General features: G+C 51.1%; 1 protein-coding gene across 1 annotated transcript; it reads left to right on the top strand.

Annotated features, from left to right (window-relative positions):
• The first annotated feature begins 279 nt into the window (after positions 1-279).
• Slc2a10 (solute carrier family 2 member 10) lies at positions 280-14776 on the top strand. The gene is made up of 5 exons (XM_055595906.1): positions 280-356; positions 7058-8332; positions 8826-8948; positions 10273-10408; positions 12370-14776. The coding sequence occupies exons 1-5, from the start codon at positions 353-355 to the stop codon at positions 12446-12448; spliced, it is 1617 nt and encodes a 538-aa protein (XP_055451881.1). The 5' UTR covers positions 280-352; the 3' UTR covers positions 12449-14776.
• The last annotated feature ends 719 nt before the right edge of the window (positions 14777-15495 follow it).

The raw sequence follows: 15495 nt of genomic DNA, 5'->3' as shown, positions 1-15495 counted from the left end.
GTGTGTGTGTGTGTGTGTGTGTGTGTGTGTGTGTGTGTGTGTGTGTACACTGGGAAGGCCAGTGAAGGGTGGGTGGGCCGCAGTGACTGCGGAAACTATTTGCAGAGTGACAGTCTCTCCTGGGAAACTTGAAGTAAGCTCCCTTGTGGAGCAGCAGGGCGGCCACAGCATTAGCTTTCGGGGCGGTACCGGGCTCCCCTTCGTCCCGCCCCCCAGCCTCAAGTCGGGCTGGCCAACGTGGCGGAGGGAGGGCGCAGGCCCCAGCTCTGGGGAAAGTTTGTCGGCCACTGCTACAGCGGTGATTTGACCCGGACGTGCAGGGGCCCAGAGCCCGGCCCGCCACTTGCTAGCTATGGGTAAGTCGCTGGCCCGGAATTCAGAGCTGGGGAAGCTGCAGGCCTGAGCCGCGCCCTCCTTCCCCCTCCCCCTGCAGGCAGGGTGCTCCCCCACCCCCCACCCCTGCTGTCCATCTGAATTCCTGGGGAGTGGCTTGGCCACAGGGAGCCCCCAGGAAACCCAATGAGACTATTCTGCGTGCAGACAGGGTCGCTTCGGGGTGCTCAGGATGCTGGGGGCTCTGCAGACAGGTCTGGGGACACTCCAGTCCTGCAGATGGGGCCCGTACACCCAGGAGCCAAGCCAGCCGGCAGATTGCTAAGCACCTCAGTGCTGGGTACTGCTCCAGGCCAGGGCACTGAGAGGTACAGATTATACAGAACTCCTGTGCTGGGTTTGACTCCAGTGAGAGGGGACAGGTCCGCTGATGCAGGGGTTCCAGCCAAGAGGGCGTGTCTTTGCCCCTGCAGGGGACCAAGATTGCTGTTATCTTTTCTGGATTTAGAAATTCAAAGGGACTGTCAGTTCCTCGTCTTCAGTGATATGTAGTTCAGGCCACACACAAGGGCTGGGGCACCCAGCGAGACTGCTCTGGTCTCAGAGGAGAGGAGCCGGGGACAGGTAGTGGACTAGATGCCGTGGAACTCACGGGGTTATGAGGGGCAGAAGGTGTGTTCCTTGTGTAGCATAGGGGGCTAAGGCGGACCTGAAACCTTGTCCAGAAGAGGGTTTTGCCGAGCCCTGGGGAAGAGCTTCCCTGTGGAAGGAATGCAGAGTGGGGTCCAAGCAACTCAGTGAATGAGGGGAGGGGTCTGAGAGGTGAGTACCGGGCAGATTGTGTAGGGCTCTGAGGGCTGTGAAGATAACCTTGGATGCCATTCCAAATGACAGCAGAAGCTGGAGGTTTTCAGCTGCGGTGGTAGGTGGGGTCACTTGAATTGTCTGTGAAAGCCCTAACCCAGAGTACTGAGCGTACTGTGGAGGGTGATAGTAGCTAACACTGGCTGTGAGATAGCTGTTATCCCATTTGTAGATAATGAGGTTCAGAAAGGCTTATTCTGTGAGCCCTGTCAGAGAATAAATACCCTCATTCTAAAAGGGAGGATAGCAAGGAAAACTTGAGCCAGAGCAAGAACCAAACCCGGAAAGTTGGTCAGTACTTACTTCCTGGAGACCCGTGCCCAGCATCCAGGACTCACACCATGATGAGGTGAGCGTCCATGGGCTTGAACTACCTTATCTCCATCAACGGAGACACTAAAGACCACGTGCCTCTTTCTGCACCAGCTCCTCTGTGGCTTTCCTTGGTGGAGGGTTTGGTTCCTCTGACTTCCTGAGGTCTCCATGACAAAGTTCTGCCGTCAACTCCAGGTCCTCTGGGATTCACTGCTGCAGTGGCCTCAGAATCCCTGGCTGGCTGATCATGGTGATGTAAACCCCTAGGAAAACACTTCCGAGGTAGCTCTGGGCCAGCATGGTATCCCCCAGAGACTTCTTTCTCTTCAAGGAAAGCCTTTTAATTAAGCTTATAGTTTTGTTGCTGCAATGGATGGGATTTCTCAGATGCCAACAAAGCATCTTACCTATTGTCCCAGTACAGTGTGCTTGGCTTGTTTTTAATGGTGTGAATCTCTTCAGAGACCTTGCCTTTCTCAGCCCTGACTTTACACAGGATTCCCAAGCTAGGCTGTTCTTCTGCTCTTGCTCCCAACTCTCCCTGTAAACCTGGCAAAGAGCAGCTAGCAATGGCTGTGTCATAGCCTGAACACTGGACTACCTTGAAATTTCCATTCAGCTTAGTTGTTTAAAAATCACTTAAAAAAATTCTCTCTGTCCTCTGTGTGTGTGTATGTGAAAGAGACAGAGAGAGAGGGGGAGAGATGATGATGATGATGATGATGATGATGATGATGATGATGATGATGATGATGATGTAGACTGATGGGAAGAGGAGCACAGAAGACATGTTCCATGCTGAGCTTATGGAGGTCAGTGAACAAACAGCCTTCAGTAACCAGCTTTCTTCCCACCACCTCAGCGGGGTCTCTCTGGCTGCTTTTGTTGTTCTGTGAGCTCCAGGATAGCTGCCCCCAAGCCTCTGTGTGATTCTACTGCCTCTGCTTCCCACCCTGCCAGAGAAATGGTGGGATTACAGATGTGACACCACGTCTGGCTTTCTGTGGGTTCTAGGACTCAAACTCCAGTTGTCAGGCTTGTTCAGCAAGTGTTTTTACTTTTAGAACACCTCATTGTGCCTAAAGTATGACTTTAAAAGTTAGCTTACAAAAGAGTCTTGGGCTGTGGACAAATTGTACACAACTTCTTTGTTGGAAAGTAACCAATGGCCTATAGTCCAATTCTGAATGGAATTTGTATTCGTCTCTGAAGCCTCATAAGCCTGGCCATCGCTGCCTGCATTCTTGTAGGTGTTCTGGCCTTCTGAGCACCTACTGAACATACTCATTAAGCCCTGATAGGCCTAGGAGTATTCTTGGGCTTCTTTAGTCCATATCTCTAAACTCTTGCAAAACCTTCCCACAGACCTGTTTCATAGATTTAAGAATCACAGGGCTAGGCATCGCCACAGCGACAACCCCACTCCTGACACCAATTTCCTTTATTAGTTACTTTCCATAGCTGCAACCCAAATACCCAAGAGAATAACTTGAAAGTAGGCAAGGCTTATTTTTACTTCAGAGTTTCAGAGTGTTCAGTCCATGGTTTCTTGGTCCACTGCATCAAGACAGGACAGCATGGGGGGAGAAGCATACAGTGGGGGACCCTTCCCCCCACAACACCAGCTTTTCGTGGGTTCAATTCATACATAAGTCATAGCAATCACCTCATTTAGCCTGACAGAACCTCTGAGACTGAACCCCAGTGACCATGGGAGGTGAGGCCCCAAGGGGGCCAGGCAGCAATTTTTGGCTGCTTCCTTCATCAGGGACAGGAATAATGGATGGCAGGGATGTTGTGAGTAGGGGCTAGGAAGAAGGTAAATCAAAATAATTTTTCCACCATGAGCATTTTGCCTCTTCATAAAAAATTGACAGCTGAGAAGAGGCAGGAGTGTGAGATCAGAACAAAATCCTATCGCACAAGCATTTGTTAACTAGGAGCATTGATGGTCTGGCTTTGGCACTGGTAAGGCTCGTCCACTTTCTAGCCATGAGTTTATTCCCTGAGAGGTAATACCAAAGCACACCTCATCAAGTTGTGGTGAGACACAAATGAGTTATTAAGCTTGGTGACCAAAGCAGTACCTGGACCAGAGACTGCTCTCAGTCAATCTGGAGTGGGGTTTGGGTGGTTGATGCTGCTGGATGCTTCTAGAGATATCTATGTTTAAATGTGTGACCTATAACTTAAGAATGACCTATACAAACCCAATACCAATGTGGCAATCCCCAAACACATGGGTTATTAATATTACTATTAATAATAAAAGAAATGTCATTCTGAAGGTCATGGACACTAAGAGGTTGTTTTTCCAAGTAAATGAATGGAAATGAAACCTGAGGCCCTCCCTCACATTAGCTGCCATTCAAGTGTCCAGTTGTCTATACGCGGCTGGTCACTGCTATATGAGCAGCACAGGTGCAGATGTGTCTGTGTTCTAGAACCTTCTCCTAGACAGCACCGCTGTTAGATGACAGGAAATGGATCTGTGTGTGTGTGTGTGTGTGTGTGTGTGTGTGTGTGTGTGTGAGAGAGAGAGAGAGAGAGAGAGAGAGAGAGAGAGAGAGAGAGCAGCATAGCAGCCCCAAGCTTAATCCATCTGTGAAAAGCAGGCTTGGCAACAAAAAGCAGCGAGTAGAGAACCGAGTGCATCTAAATTGATCTTGGCAACTCTTATGTTGAACTGGAAAGCTTCCAGTTTTAACTGGTTGGGTGTCAAGTGATCTGGAAACTTGGGGATGTGAGTGTGGTCCCTTCGTGACCAGCCTTGAGGATATATGAGCTGAGGGTGAGGGAGATCATGGCTGACAAACACTGGGTCACTGCTCTGTGTTTTTCTCCAGTGTCTCTGCTCACAGTCGCCTTATAATCCCACTGTTTGTATTTCTTCCTTCTCAACCTGTGCAAACCCTCAAGGCTTAGTGACCTAGATTCTCCCACCGCCCACCACTTCATTAACATCTGCTTTTGAATTCATGAATTCCACTTGTTCCTTGGGGCTATTTTTCTTGCATTTTTTTTTCTCATTCCCTTACTTGGAGAAGTCATTTATGGTTAGGTTATTTTGGGGTTTCTGATGAAAATCACCTGCCTGCCTCTTTGACTACATCCCACAGTCTTGGGCTTGTGGCCTTTCTGTTCCCTGTAGATGGCTATTTTTATCTTATTTCTTCTCCTCTGCAAGCCTTTTGTGTTTTGAGACAGAGTCTCGCTGTGTAGACCAGGCTGGCTTCAGACTCTTTATACTCCTCCTGCCTTACCCTATAGTCTGCTGGGTCTGCAGCCTGCTTATGTCTCATAGGAACACATAGTTTCATGATTCTTAAGGAAGGAGGTGACTTCCTGAAGGTGCACCCTGATTTCCACAAACTGATTTCTTTTCCTTTGGCAGTCTGGGCATAGAACCAGAGCTCCATTCACTGTAGTCAAGCACTGTTGTCTCCAGGCTCACACAACTGCTTCCTATAGACTCTGGTCATTCACTCTTTCTCTGTTTTGAAGCTGGGCCAAGTGGCATGTCCCAACTACAGGAAGGCTGAGACAGGAGAATCTCTTGAGCCCAGAATTTTGAGGCAAGCTTGGGAAACATTGAGACTACTCAGAGAGGGGAAGGGACTGGCCTTGTGTCACCCAGTTAGTTAGCTGTGACAACAGACTTGTCATTTCTGATTATCTAACATATTGTCCTTGTCTCCATTAGCAAGTATATTAAAATGACTTTGTATCCTCTTCAAGTCCTCCAACTTAAAAAAAAAAAACCAACAGTAAGTGACTAGACATTGAGAGAGCTCTACCATCTCCATAAAACAGTGAAATCAAGTGTTTAAAAATTAAGATTAGCTAGGTGGTGGTGGCACACACTTTTAATCCCAGCACTCAGGAGGCAGAGGCAGGAAGACCTCTGATTCTGAGGCCAGCATCAGAGTGAGTTCCAGGACATCCAGGTATACAGAGAGAAACCCTGTCTCAAAAAAACCAAAACCCACACCAAAAAGTTAAAATTGAAATTAGACCACCAATCACCTTACTCCCCTGTAAGCTATCAGAGGCTCATTCCCCTAAAAAAATAAGATTCTTCATTGTCCTGGTGACCCAAAGAACCCCTCGTGATCTGGTCCTTGTCAGCCTCTCTCACCTCAAGTTTCCCATTGCTCACCCTCGCTGGACTCCAATCTCTCCACCCTGGCAGATCAGCCCAGAGCTCAAAAGCTCTCTCTCCACCTTAGCTCCGCCCCTTACTCTGTGACCTTGCCAACATTTTGTAACCTCTCTGTTCTGCGTGGATGAGGCTGATGATGGCAGAGGGATGGTGTGAGAGTCACTAAGGAACGATGAGCACAGCTTTCACGACACGATGTGTGAACATCACACACGGACCGCTGTACATACTCCCAGGTGCTCACATACCGAAGGCTTCCTGCCTCAGGGCCTCTATACTTGCTCTTCCCACTGTACTGTCTGTCCTGGTACATTTCTCCAGTTTCTCCCTCACTGTGTTCAGGTCTTCCCAATTGTCCCCTCCCCAGAGAGGCTTTAGATGACTCCTCTGTGTAAAGCAGAACTCTGCAGCGCTCCTCCACTGCCTGCTTTCCCCGTGTGGTGCTGTGAAGTCTTCACCTGAAATTATGTGAGCTTTGCCATCTGGCTGGCTGGGTGCCAGGTCCTGGACAAAACCACTGCAGTGCCAGCCTTAGGAGCACATCCAGCATGCGGTAGATGCTGGATGGGTGGGTGTCCATGACAATGGACATGAATATGAAGATGGGTGGGAAACGGATGGATCTGTGGATAGATATATCAATAAATCAAGGGATGGTTGGGCAAATTAAAGGGTAAACAGAGAGATAAATGGATGGATGGGTGGATAGATAAATTCATGACTGGGTAGATTGGTAAACACGAAGGAGGAAGGAAAATAGGATGGATGAGTATGTGTGTTAGTGGAAGGAAGGGAGGGAGGGAAGGCTGGATGGAAGGAAGAGTTGGCTGGAAGGATGGATGGGTGCGTGGATGAATGGATAGGTGGAAGTCTATGTGGGTGGATGGATGGGGCAGGAAGGGAAGGAGGAAAGAGGCACAGTAGACAGATGGCTGTCTGGTTGATTGGGTGGGTGGGTGGATTGATGGATATGTGAGTTGATGGAAGAAGGAAGAGGAAGTAAACCAAAGATTAGTAGTTGACTGATTAGATGTTTATAGGTATAGATAGATGGGTGGAAAGAGAAAAGGCTTGTGGAGACAGGCTGAGTAGATGGCTGCCTGGTTTGTTAGACTGTGGGCTGGAATGACAAATGGATTTGTCAATGGAAAGAAGGAAGGAAGGAAGGAAGGAAGGAAGGAAGGAAGGAAGGAAGGAAGGAAGAAAGAAAGAAAGAAAGAAAGAAAGAAAGAAAGAAAGAAAGAAAGGACAGAGAGGTGGTCGAACAGTAGACTGCTGGATTGATGGACAGTGGGCAGACAGAAGGAAGGATGGATGAAGGATGTGGTACATGGACCCTCTGGTGAGAGTCACTGCCCCTGCCCTGTCACTTTTGTTTTCCAGGCCATCGCCCACCTGTCCTCCCACTCTGTGCCTCCGTGTCTCTGCTGGGTGGCCTGACCTTTGGCTATGAGCTGGCTGTCATATCCGGTGCTCTGCTACCATTGCAGCTTGACTTTGGGCTGAGTTGCCTGGAACAGGAGCTCGTGGTGGGCAGTCTGCTCTTGGGCGCTCTCCTCGCTTCCCTGGTTGGCGGCTTCCTCATTGACTGCTATGGCAGGAGACGAGCCATCCTGGGGAGCAATGTGGTGCTGCTCGCTGGCAGCCTGATTCTGGGTCTGGCCAGCTCCCTGCCCTGGCTGCTCCTGGGCCGCTCATCCGTCGGCTTCGCCATCTCATTGTCCTCCATGGCTTGCTGTATCTACGTGTCAGAGTTGGTGGGGCCGAGGCAGCGGGGTGTGCTGGTGTCCCTCTATGAGGTGGGCATCACCGTGGGCATCCTGTTCTCTTACGCCCTCAACTATATACTGGCTGGCACCCCATGGGGCTGGAGGCACATGTTTGGCTGGGCGGCTGCACCTGCTCTGCTGCAGTCTCTCAGCCTCCTTTTCCTTCCTGCTGGAACAGAGGGCACAGCAACCCACCAAGACCTCATCCCGCTCCAGGGAAGGGAGGCCAGCAAACTGGGCCTAGGGAAGCCACGGTACACCTTTCTGGACCTTTTCAGGGCCCGGGACAGCATGCAGAGCCGGACTGTGGTGGGGCTGGGGCTGGTGCTCTTCCAGCAACTAACGGGACAGCCCAACGTGTTATATTACGCCTCCACCATCTTCCGCTCTGTTGGCTTCCAAGGGGGCTCCTCAGCTGTGCTGGCTTCCGTGGGGCTGGGGACTGTGAAGGTGGCCGCCACCCTGACTGCCACGGGGCTGGTGGACCGTGCGGGCCGCAGGGCCCTTCTGCTTTCTGGATGTGCTCTCATGGCCTTGTCTGTCAGTGGCATAGGCCTGGTCAGCTTTGCTGTGTCCCTGGACTCGGGCCCTAGCTGCCTGGCCACATCCAACACCAGCCAGCGGATGGACCTGCCTCGCAGCTCGGGTCTGCTTGTGCATTCACCTCCACCACCAGGGCTAGGAACCAGTGGGGGCCAAGGGCAACCGGTCCTGCCAATCACTGAGAGAACGGAGCCCCATCCAGTCACCACAGTGTCCTTGGGGCCAGCCCTGAATACTGCCTCTCCAGGTCCCCCGGGCCCCATCCTGGAGCACACCCTGCTATGCTGGTCTGCGCTGGTTTGCATGATGGTCTATGTGAGTGCCTTCTCCTTTGGATTTGGACCAGGTAGGAGGGCTTATGGGGCAGGTAAATCCAGCCTTCTTTCCCTTTGAGTGGGCCTTCTAGGTCTAGGGACACTGGCGCTCTAACGGTGGGCGACTGAGGCTCCAGGGTTCCTTGCATATAGCAAGGGGCCCTAACACAGCCACAATCCAATTGCACTTGCAAGTTTTTAAGCCCACTCCCCTTCCTCGACCCCAGCACGAAATTTTAAGCTTTAGGTCTCTTCAAACCTTGGCTCTGTCCCTGAGACGCTGGAAAAGAATGTAATGAGTCAGATAAAAACCAGACATTCCAGTTTGCCTATGACCCTCCTCTTAGCACTGAGTGTCCCATATCCCAGGGACACAGCTACTCAATGGGATTCTTGCAGGGACAATCGGGCGTGCAGTTGGGAGCATCTGGGGCAAAGAGTGTGACACAGGGCTCAGCTAACGAGGGTGGGAGGTGGCCTGCCCCGCTCATGGGTACTCAGAAACTCTTTTCTCTCACCCGCCAGTAACTTGGCTAGTCCTCAGTGAGATCTACCCTGTGGAGATCCGAGGGAGGGCCTTCGCCTTCTGCAACAGCTTCAACTGGGCAGCCAACCTTTTCATCAGCCTCTCCTTCCTTGACCTCATTGGTGAGTGTTCTGGCCTCAGCCCAGACCACGTGGGCCCAGCTGGGACCCAGAGACAGTTTTCTCCCAAATTTGCTGGGTCACAGTGGCACGAAATCTGATGCAGCCCGGCCTATGAGCCAGAAGGGAGTATTTTGTCTCGAGTCACCTAAATGAGTGGGCGTTGGTGGCTTCAGGCAGAGCCAGTCCTGGCTTTTCCCACCACAGGGTCTGTCCTTCATTCTTTCTCAGCTCTGCTTATCACTTGGGGCCTTTGTCCCTAGTCTTTCCTTTCTCGTGGTATAAGGGCCACCAGGCCCCTGTGCCTCTTTCTCATGAGATACGGTCCAAGTCCTGGGCCCTGCTCTCATTAGCTCAAAAAGATCATTTGCCTCTCCCACGGCCAACGGCATCCTTCACCCTAGGCAGGTCTTAGGCCTGGGTTACTTTTCTACTCCCCATGGTCAAGGGTTTCCTTGCCTAGCTCATGAGGCTGTGGGGCCATTTTGGAGAGGCCACACATATGTTGGTCTCCTGTCTTCCTTCTTCCAGGAGCCTTCTCCCTGGAGACACTGTGGGATGGATGAAGTGGGAGGGAGGAAGGGGTGAGAGGAGGGACCCATAGAGATTCCTGCCCTAGCCTCATCTCCCTCTCACAGATGGGGAAATGGGTAATTGCTAAGTCCAGCCAGGTGTCAGAGGACTGGAGCCTGGCCCTACAGACCCGGCCCAGAGCTCCCACTGCTCAGGGAGGCTGATGAAAAGGTGATCTCGGCTGCCAGAGAGAAAGGCGCCCACACAGAACCTGGCTTCCCTGTCTACACAGTCCCTACGTTCAAGGCCCCCCCTCCCTGTCATGGGCCCCCTGACTTTAGAGGGCCATGGGGTCATCTCTGATGCGGTCCTTAAATCTGGGAGGAGCCCTCCATTTTGGGTTCAAGCAGTGGCTCTTGTCTTCCTGTTCTCCTGGCTCAGGTCCAGTCTAGACCAACTGTAGCTCAATTTGCAGGGTGACTCTTTGTGGCCTTCCGGAGCAGAAGCTCGGGAGACATCTTTGTCATGGTCCTTGCAGCCGGCCACACCTCCATTTGGATGTTCTGACTCTGAGGGACCTTTCCTTCCACACAAGTTGCCCTCACTGTGTTGATGACTCCAGTCTCAGGGACAGCTGGCCATATTCGGGCTTTCAGGTCCTTTCCTTACCTGAGAGCTTGCCAGCCACTCTGCAACCAGCCATCCGTGGTCCTGGGTAAACTGCTGGTTCTACACCTAGGACCTGCTGGGTGGGCCGGGCTTCAAGAGTGGGGTGCTCAGCTTCTGACCCTCACTCCCAACATTGTGTCCCAAGGTGCCATCGGCTTGGCCTGGACCTTCCTGCTCTATGGGCTGACTGCTGTCCTCGGCCTGGCTTTCGTCTACTTACTTGTTCCTGAAACGAAAGGACAGTCATTGGCTGAGGTAGAGCAGCAGTTTCGGACGAGCAGGTACTTGGTAGATAGGGGTGGGGCAGGGGCTGGGACGGTGCCTCAGAGGTGGGGCCCTTCAGGACCTCAGGCTCTTCTTCCTTTTGGCAGAAGCTCACCTCTCCTCCTGCCATTGTCTCCAAGCCATTTTTCTTCAGCTATTTTGTATCATCTGACAACCTTAAGGCCCAGCTCCTGGATTTGTGTGTGTGGTGGAGGGATTAAACATGGGCCCAGGCACATGTAACCAACTGTAAGCATTCTACCACTGAGCTCCAGCTCAGCCATAGCTTTTGTTTTTGATCCCACCATCTAGTCCATTTTAACCTGGGACCTGCTGACTAGCTCAAGCCAACTTTATGCTTGCAAGCTTCCTGCCTCAGACTTCTGATGGTTAGAACTGCCAGTGGGAGCCACCCTGCCAGGCTTTCCCAATGAGTTAAAATTTAATTACAAAGCTGACACACACCCATAATCCCAGCACTTGGCGATGCAGTGGCAGGTGGATCTTTGTGAGTTTGAGGCCAGCCTGGTCTACAAAGCAAGTCCAGGAGACCCAAGGCCACACAGATAAACTCTGCCTCAACAAACCAAATAAAAAAAGAAAGAAGGAAGGAGGAAGGAAGGAAAGAAATTTAATTCATTAATTACAAAACTGCAGAGTACTGGAATCTTAAAACCACAGAATCTTAGTCTATGAGCATTGGAGAAGAGAACACAGCTGCAGCCCAATCCGTGTTCCACCAGGTGTTAGTAGTAAGCCCTAGCAGCTGTGCCCCAGGCAGGTTTGAGGCCTTTGGGAATGTAGCAGAGGACAAGGATGACAAGTCACTGTCCTCAATGAACTGCTGTTCAAGTCGGGAAGGAGCAGATAATAAGCGAACAGACCATCAGAGAAGAGCGGTCTAAACCAACGACATTTAATGAGAAGAAAAATCGAGCAGCGTTCGTTACCTTGCTGGGAGATCAGACAGAGAAGGAGAGGATCAGGGGTTGTGGCTCAGTGTCAGGGAGGACCTTTCTGAGCAGATGCAAGTTTAGCCAGCAAGGGGGGAAGGCAGCCATGTAAAGGCGAGGGGAGGAGCATCCCTCATGGAGGGAGTAGCTGGTACAAAGCCCCTGAGGTGGGACTGTCTGACCGGGGGAGGGAACAAGGGATCCCATGGGACTGGAAGAGGGAGGGAAGAGGGTGAGAGGTGAGAGTAGCCAGATGGATCTAGGCCATTTCAGGCCTGGAGCTGACAAATGGGATTTCAGAATCTTAGCATCCTGGGAGAAAAGGGAAGGGACAGGAGCACAGAAAGGGGCTGAGGGTGTTGCAGTGATGAGAAAAATATCCTGAGAGGAGTGTGGGGAGTGGAGATGGAGTGAGGGGAGAGGCTGAACCTCCAGGAGACAGATGGCTGAGGTGGGCATGGTGCGGTCACTCTGGCTAGGGTGCTTGGGTTTAGGCTGTCACACAGAGGTTTCCTGAGAATTCTCCAGGAACGTGACCCTGGTTGCCTGTGCGAGATGTCCTGTGGCGGGCGCTTTGCCGTCATCAGTGACACAGCTCTATGAATGAGCGAGATGGGGTTCAAGGGCAGCTGGTGCCTGAGCTGACACCTGAGTGGGGAGAAAAGGCCAGCAGCTTCAGAGCTGGGGGAATGATCTTGGAGGAGGGACGAGCAAGCGCAAAGGCCATGGCTGGAGCGATGGTGTTTGGAGAGAGGGGCACCTGAGGCCAGGGTGGCTACTGTGTTAGAGTGAGCACTACAAAACAGGTCCTCACTGCGACATGGAAGGGTCTGGCTCTGGGTTTGGAAAGGACATAGTAGCTGGGATGGAGGCGCAGTAAAAGCCTACAAAGACTGTGCAGGCTGGAGAATGTTAGAAAGGAACCAGGAAGGGGCAGAACACAGTGAGGGCAGGAAAGTCCACTACTTCCTGCCCAGGCCAGGCTGCAGGCCTGCTGCTCTCTGATTGTATTGTTTCCTTGGCAGGTTCCCTCTGAGCTTTGGCCACAGGCAGAACCCCAGCGGTATCCAGTACCAGCGCCTGGAGGTCTCCTCAGCCTCCTGAGGGATTCATTTGCTTGGAAGACGCTGGGACACTGGTTTCAGGAGTCCATCTCGATCCAGATTTTCTTCTGTAGTGACCCCTGCCCCAGAGGTTGCTAGGTTGAGAGATGAACCCCAAACTCTTCATTTTGAATGTGAGACTCCAAGGGTTCTGGAAGGTCTAGCTCCATACCTCAGTTTCCCCAAAGAGTTGGCTTATCTGCAATGTTTATGACGATAGCCTTTGTGGTGTCTACACCACGGTGCTTCTCAATTAACCTGGGAAAGAGGTATCTCCTGCCACCATCCCAGACCGGCAGAGGCTGAGAGTCTCTGCCTACCTTGTCCACTTGCCAGGGCCTTAGTGGTCGGGAGCCTGTTTTTGCCACCTGCTTCCTCTTGCCCAGGGTATTTTTTGGGTGTTGGGACTCTGGCTGGGGACAGAGGAACATAAGCAGTCAGCAAGGGCCCTGTCAAGTGGCTCTGGGGACGGAAGCTTATTTAGCAGAGAGTGTACCTTGAGGCACCCTGAAATGCAAGAGCTGGGCCCCAACATGTGACAAGTGCTAGGAACCCAACAGCTCCCAGGGTACAGCAGGGGGCTATGAAGGAAGGACTCACCCAGGTGTTGGTGGTGTGGCTTCTACTTTGGGTGCTACTGACTTCCTCAAGCTTCAATTTATTTATCTGCAGAACTGGCCCAGCTGTGCCCCCCAGGATAGACTGACTTCCTCCTTCTCTCTCCGGAGGGTCTTCAGTGAGCCCTCAGGGGCCTTCTGACGCTTCCTTTGGGGCATTGTCAGGGGTCAGTCAGCTGGAGACAAGCAACTGGCTGGCTCAGGTCAGAGGTCACATAAAGAGGACATCGATAGGACAGAGTTCCCAGACACTGGGTAGCTGGCCTCACTGGTGCTGCCAGCCACACCCTTCTGGTTTTCAAGCCTGGCCCGGTAACCTTTCTCTGTTTCTAGATATTTCATTTGTAGCCAGTGGCATGCTGGATTCCGTGTGTGCTGGCTCCCCAGGGCCGACTGCCACAGAGTCTAGATTTCTGCAGACTGGTTGCTAAGCCCTGCCTTTATTTTTAAACAAAAAAGTCTTAATTTGTAATAAAATTAATACAATTATAATAGCCAAGACTCAAATATCATCACCTTCCTCAGGGTGTGGTGGCGCGCGCCTGTAATCTCAGCACTGCTGAGACTAGAGGATTGGTAGTTGCCCAACTAAATAAATAGGTAAATACACAAACCAAACTTGTGTCACCATATCCTAACTTCTCTGCTGCGCTGCCCCCTCCTCCTCTGTGCTGCTGGATGGCGCTGAACCATCCTCATGGGGCCTGATGGAGCTGGAGGAAAGTACCGGCCGTTGTACTGGTTCTGCATTCAATGTCATCAAAACAAACCGAAAAAAGCATCTTTGCATTCCAGAGGTTAGGAAGCACTGTAGACCAGGGCTTGGTTCATTGGTTGGTTGATTTTTCTGGAATTGAGAACTGCTGGGTCAAGGGTCAATTACACAAGTGAAACTCAAAGGTGCCTCCTGTGTGTAACGTTGTACACAGCACAGCAAACGGGTCGTGTGTGACAATTCCTCCACTCTGGTCAGTTCAGCAGATGCTTGCTGGTGCCCTGGGTGGAGGGACAGGGGGAGGGGCTCTTGAAGTAGGAGTTTCTTTGAAGACTCACTTGAGTCCATGTGGTGATCTGCTAGAAGCTGGCTTGTGAGAGGGCACATGATGTTTTTCTGTGAGCTCTCTGGTGCAAGGGGTATGACTCTGGCCAGCTAAGAACATTCGTGGGTGGACTCTGAGGAGAGGAGATATATAGAAGCCCACGGACAGAAAAACATCACTTTTTGGATCAACATCACTGCACTGATCTTCATGCTTTGACCCTTGACTACACAGAGAAAAACGTCCCCGAAATCTCTGGCAATCCAACCGAGTCTTGTGGCTTTCTCTGACTCGTCCCGATCTTCTGGATCAGGCTGATTCGCGCTGCTGCTTCATGTTGGCCTTTGGACTGGACGGCTGGTATCCAGACAACGAAGAGCGGACTCATCCCAAAGAACTACTTCTAAAAAGGTCTACAACCCCTTTAACTAATAACCTTCTTTCTCCCCTACCTCAGGTCAGTGGGTGGAAGGGAGGAAGCAGCATTTAGGAACCCTAAACAAAGCAGGTTTGGTGAAAAATCTAAGCCAGAAAGCTCTGATATACATCTCACCTTCTGGAATGTGTGTCTCTTATCTAGCCCCAACTGGCACCCCAACTGCTTCCAGAATGCTCTTTAAATGAAATGTCTTTTCCACACAAATGCCTACGTTTTAAAAATTGTATTTTGAAATAAATTATTTCAAACGAAAAGGTATATGATGGTTTCTATTTCTGCACAAACACACATTTATTGTCTGTTGGTATTGAGCATTGTTTCAGACCCCAAGGGCAGAGTTCTGAGCTAGATAAGGTCCCTGTACTTGTTCTGATACTCTGGCTGGGCGGTGGGTCCATGAGAAATAGAAAAGGAGATGAAGGAGAGGGGAAGGGAGGGACAGGAAAAGGAAGAGAGTGAGAAAAAAAAATCATTGATTGACAGACACTGAAGAGGAGGCAGATGATAGACGGGTTAGAGATGACAGACAGCAGGCTGATGGGTGATATATAGGTGGCCATAATTCTCTCTTACTCACCCGGCCAGGGTGCAGGCTTGCAAGCCCTTGACCTTGGGATTCACTCCAGATCTATGCAACCATTCCAGCATTTGAGAGTAACCACCTCAAGAATGAAAGAAAATCCACCTAACTGTAGTAATCTCAAGGAAGTGAGACCAGGAGTGTTAGAGCGACAGGAAAAGTCTTAACTCCCCACCTAGAACCATCTAGGTTTGCCTCAGGTAAACCATACCTGTGTTTACATGGCTCCCATAATGTTCCATTCCTATAAAAAGTTACTAAATAAAAAAATCTTTTAACAATACTTTAAAAAATATGCATGTTTGCTTGCATGTGTCTGTGTGTGCGCACACATGTGTGTTGGTCCCTGTGGAAGCCAGAAGAGCCATCGGT

The sequence above is a fragment of the Psammomys obesus genome, unplaced genomic scaffold, assembly GCF_907164565.1.
Source record: "Psammomys obesus unplaced genomic scaffold, mPsaObe1.curated_primary_1811, whole genome shotgun sequence".
NCBI lineage: Eukaryota > Metazoa > Chordata > Mammalia > Rodentia > Muridae > Psammomys > Psammomys obesus.
Note: the sequence above shows the minus strand (reverse complement) of the source record. Positions and strands in the feature narration are given on the sequence as shown.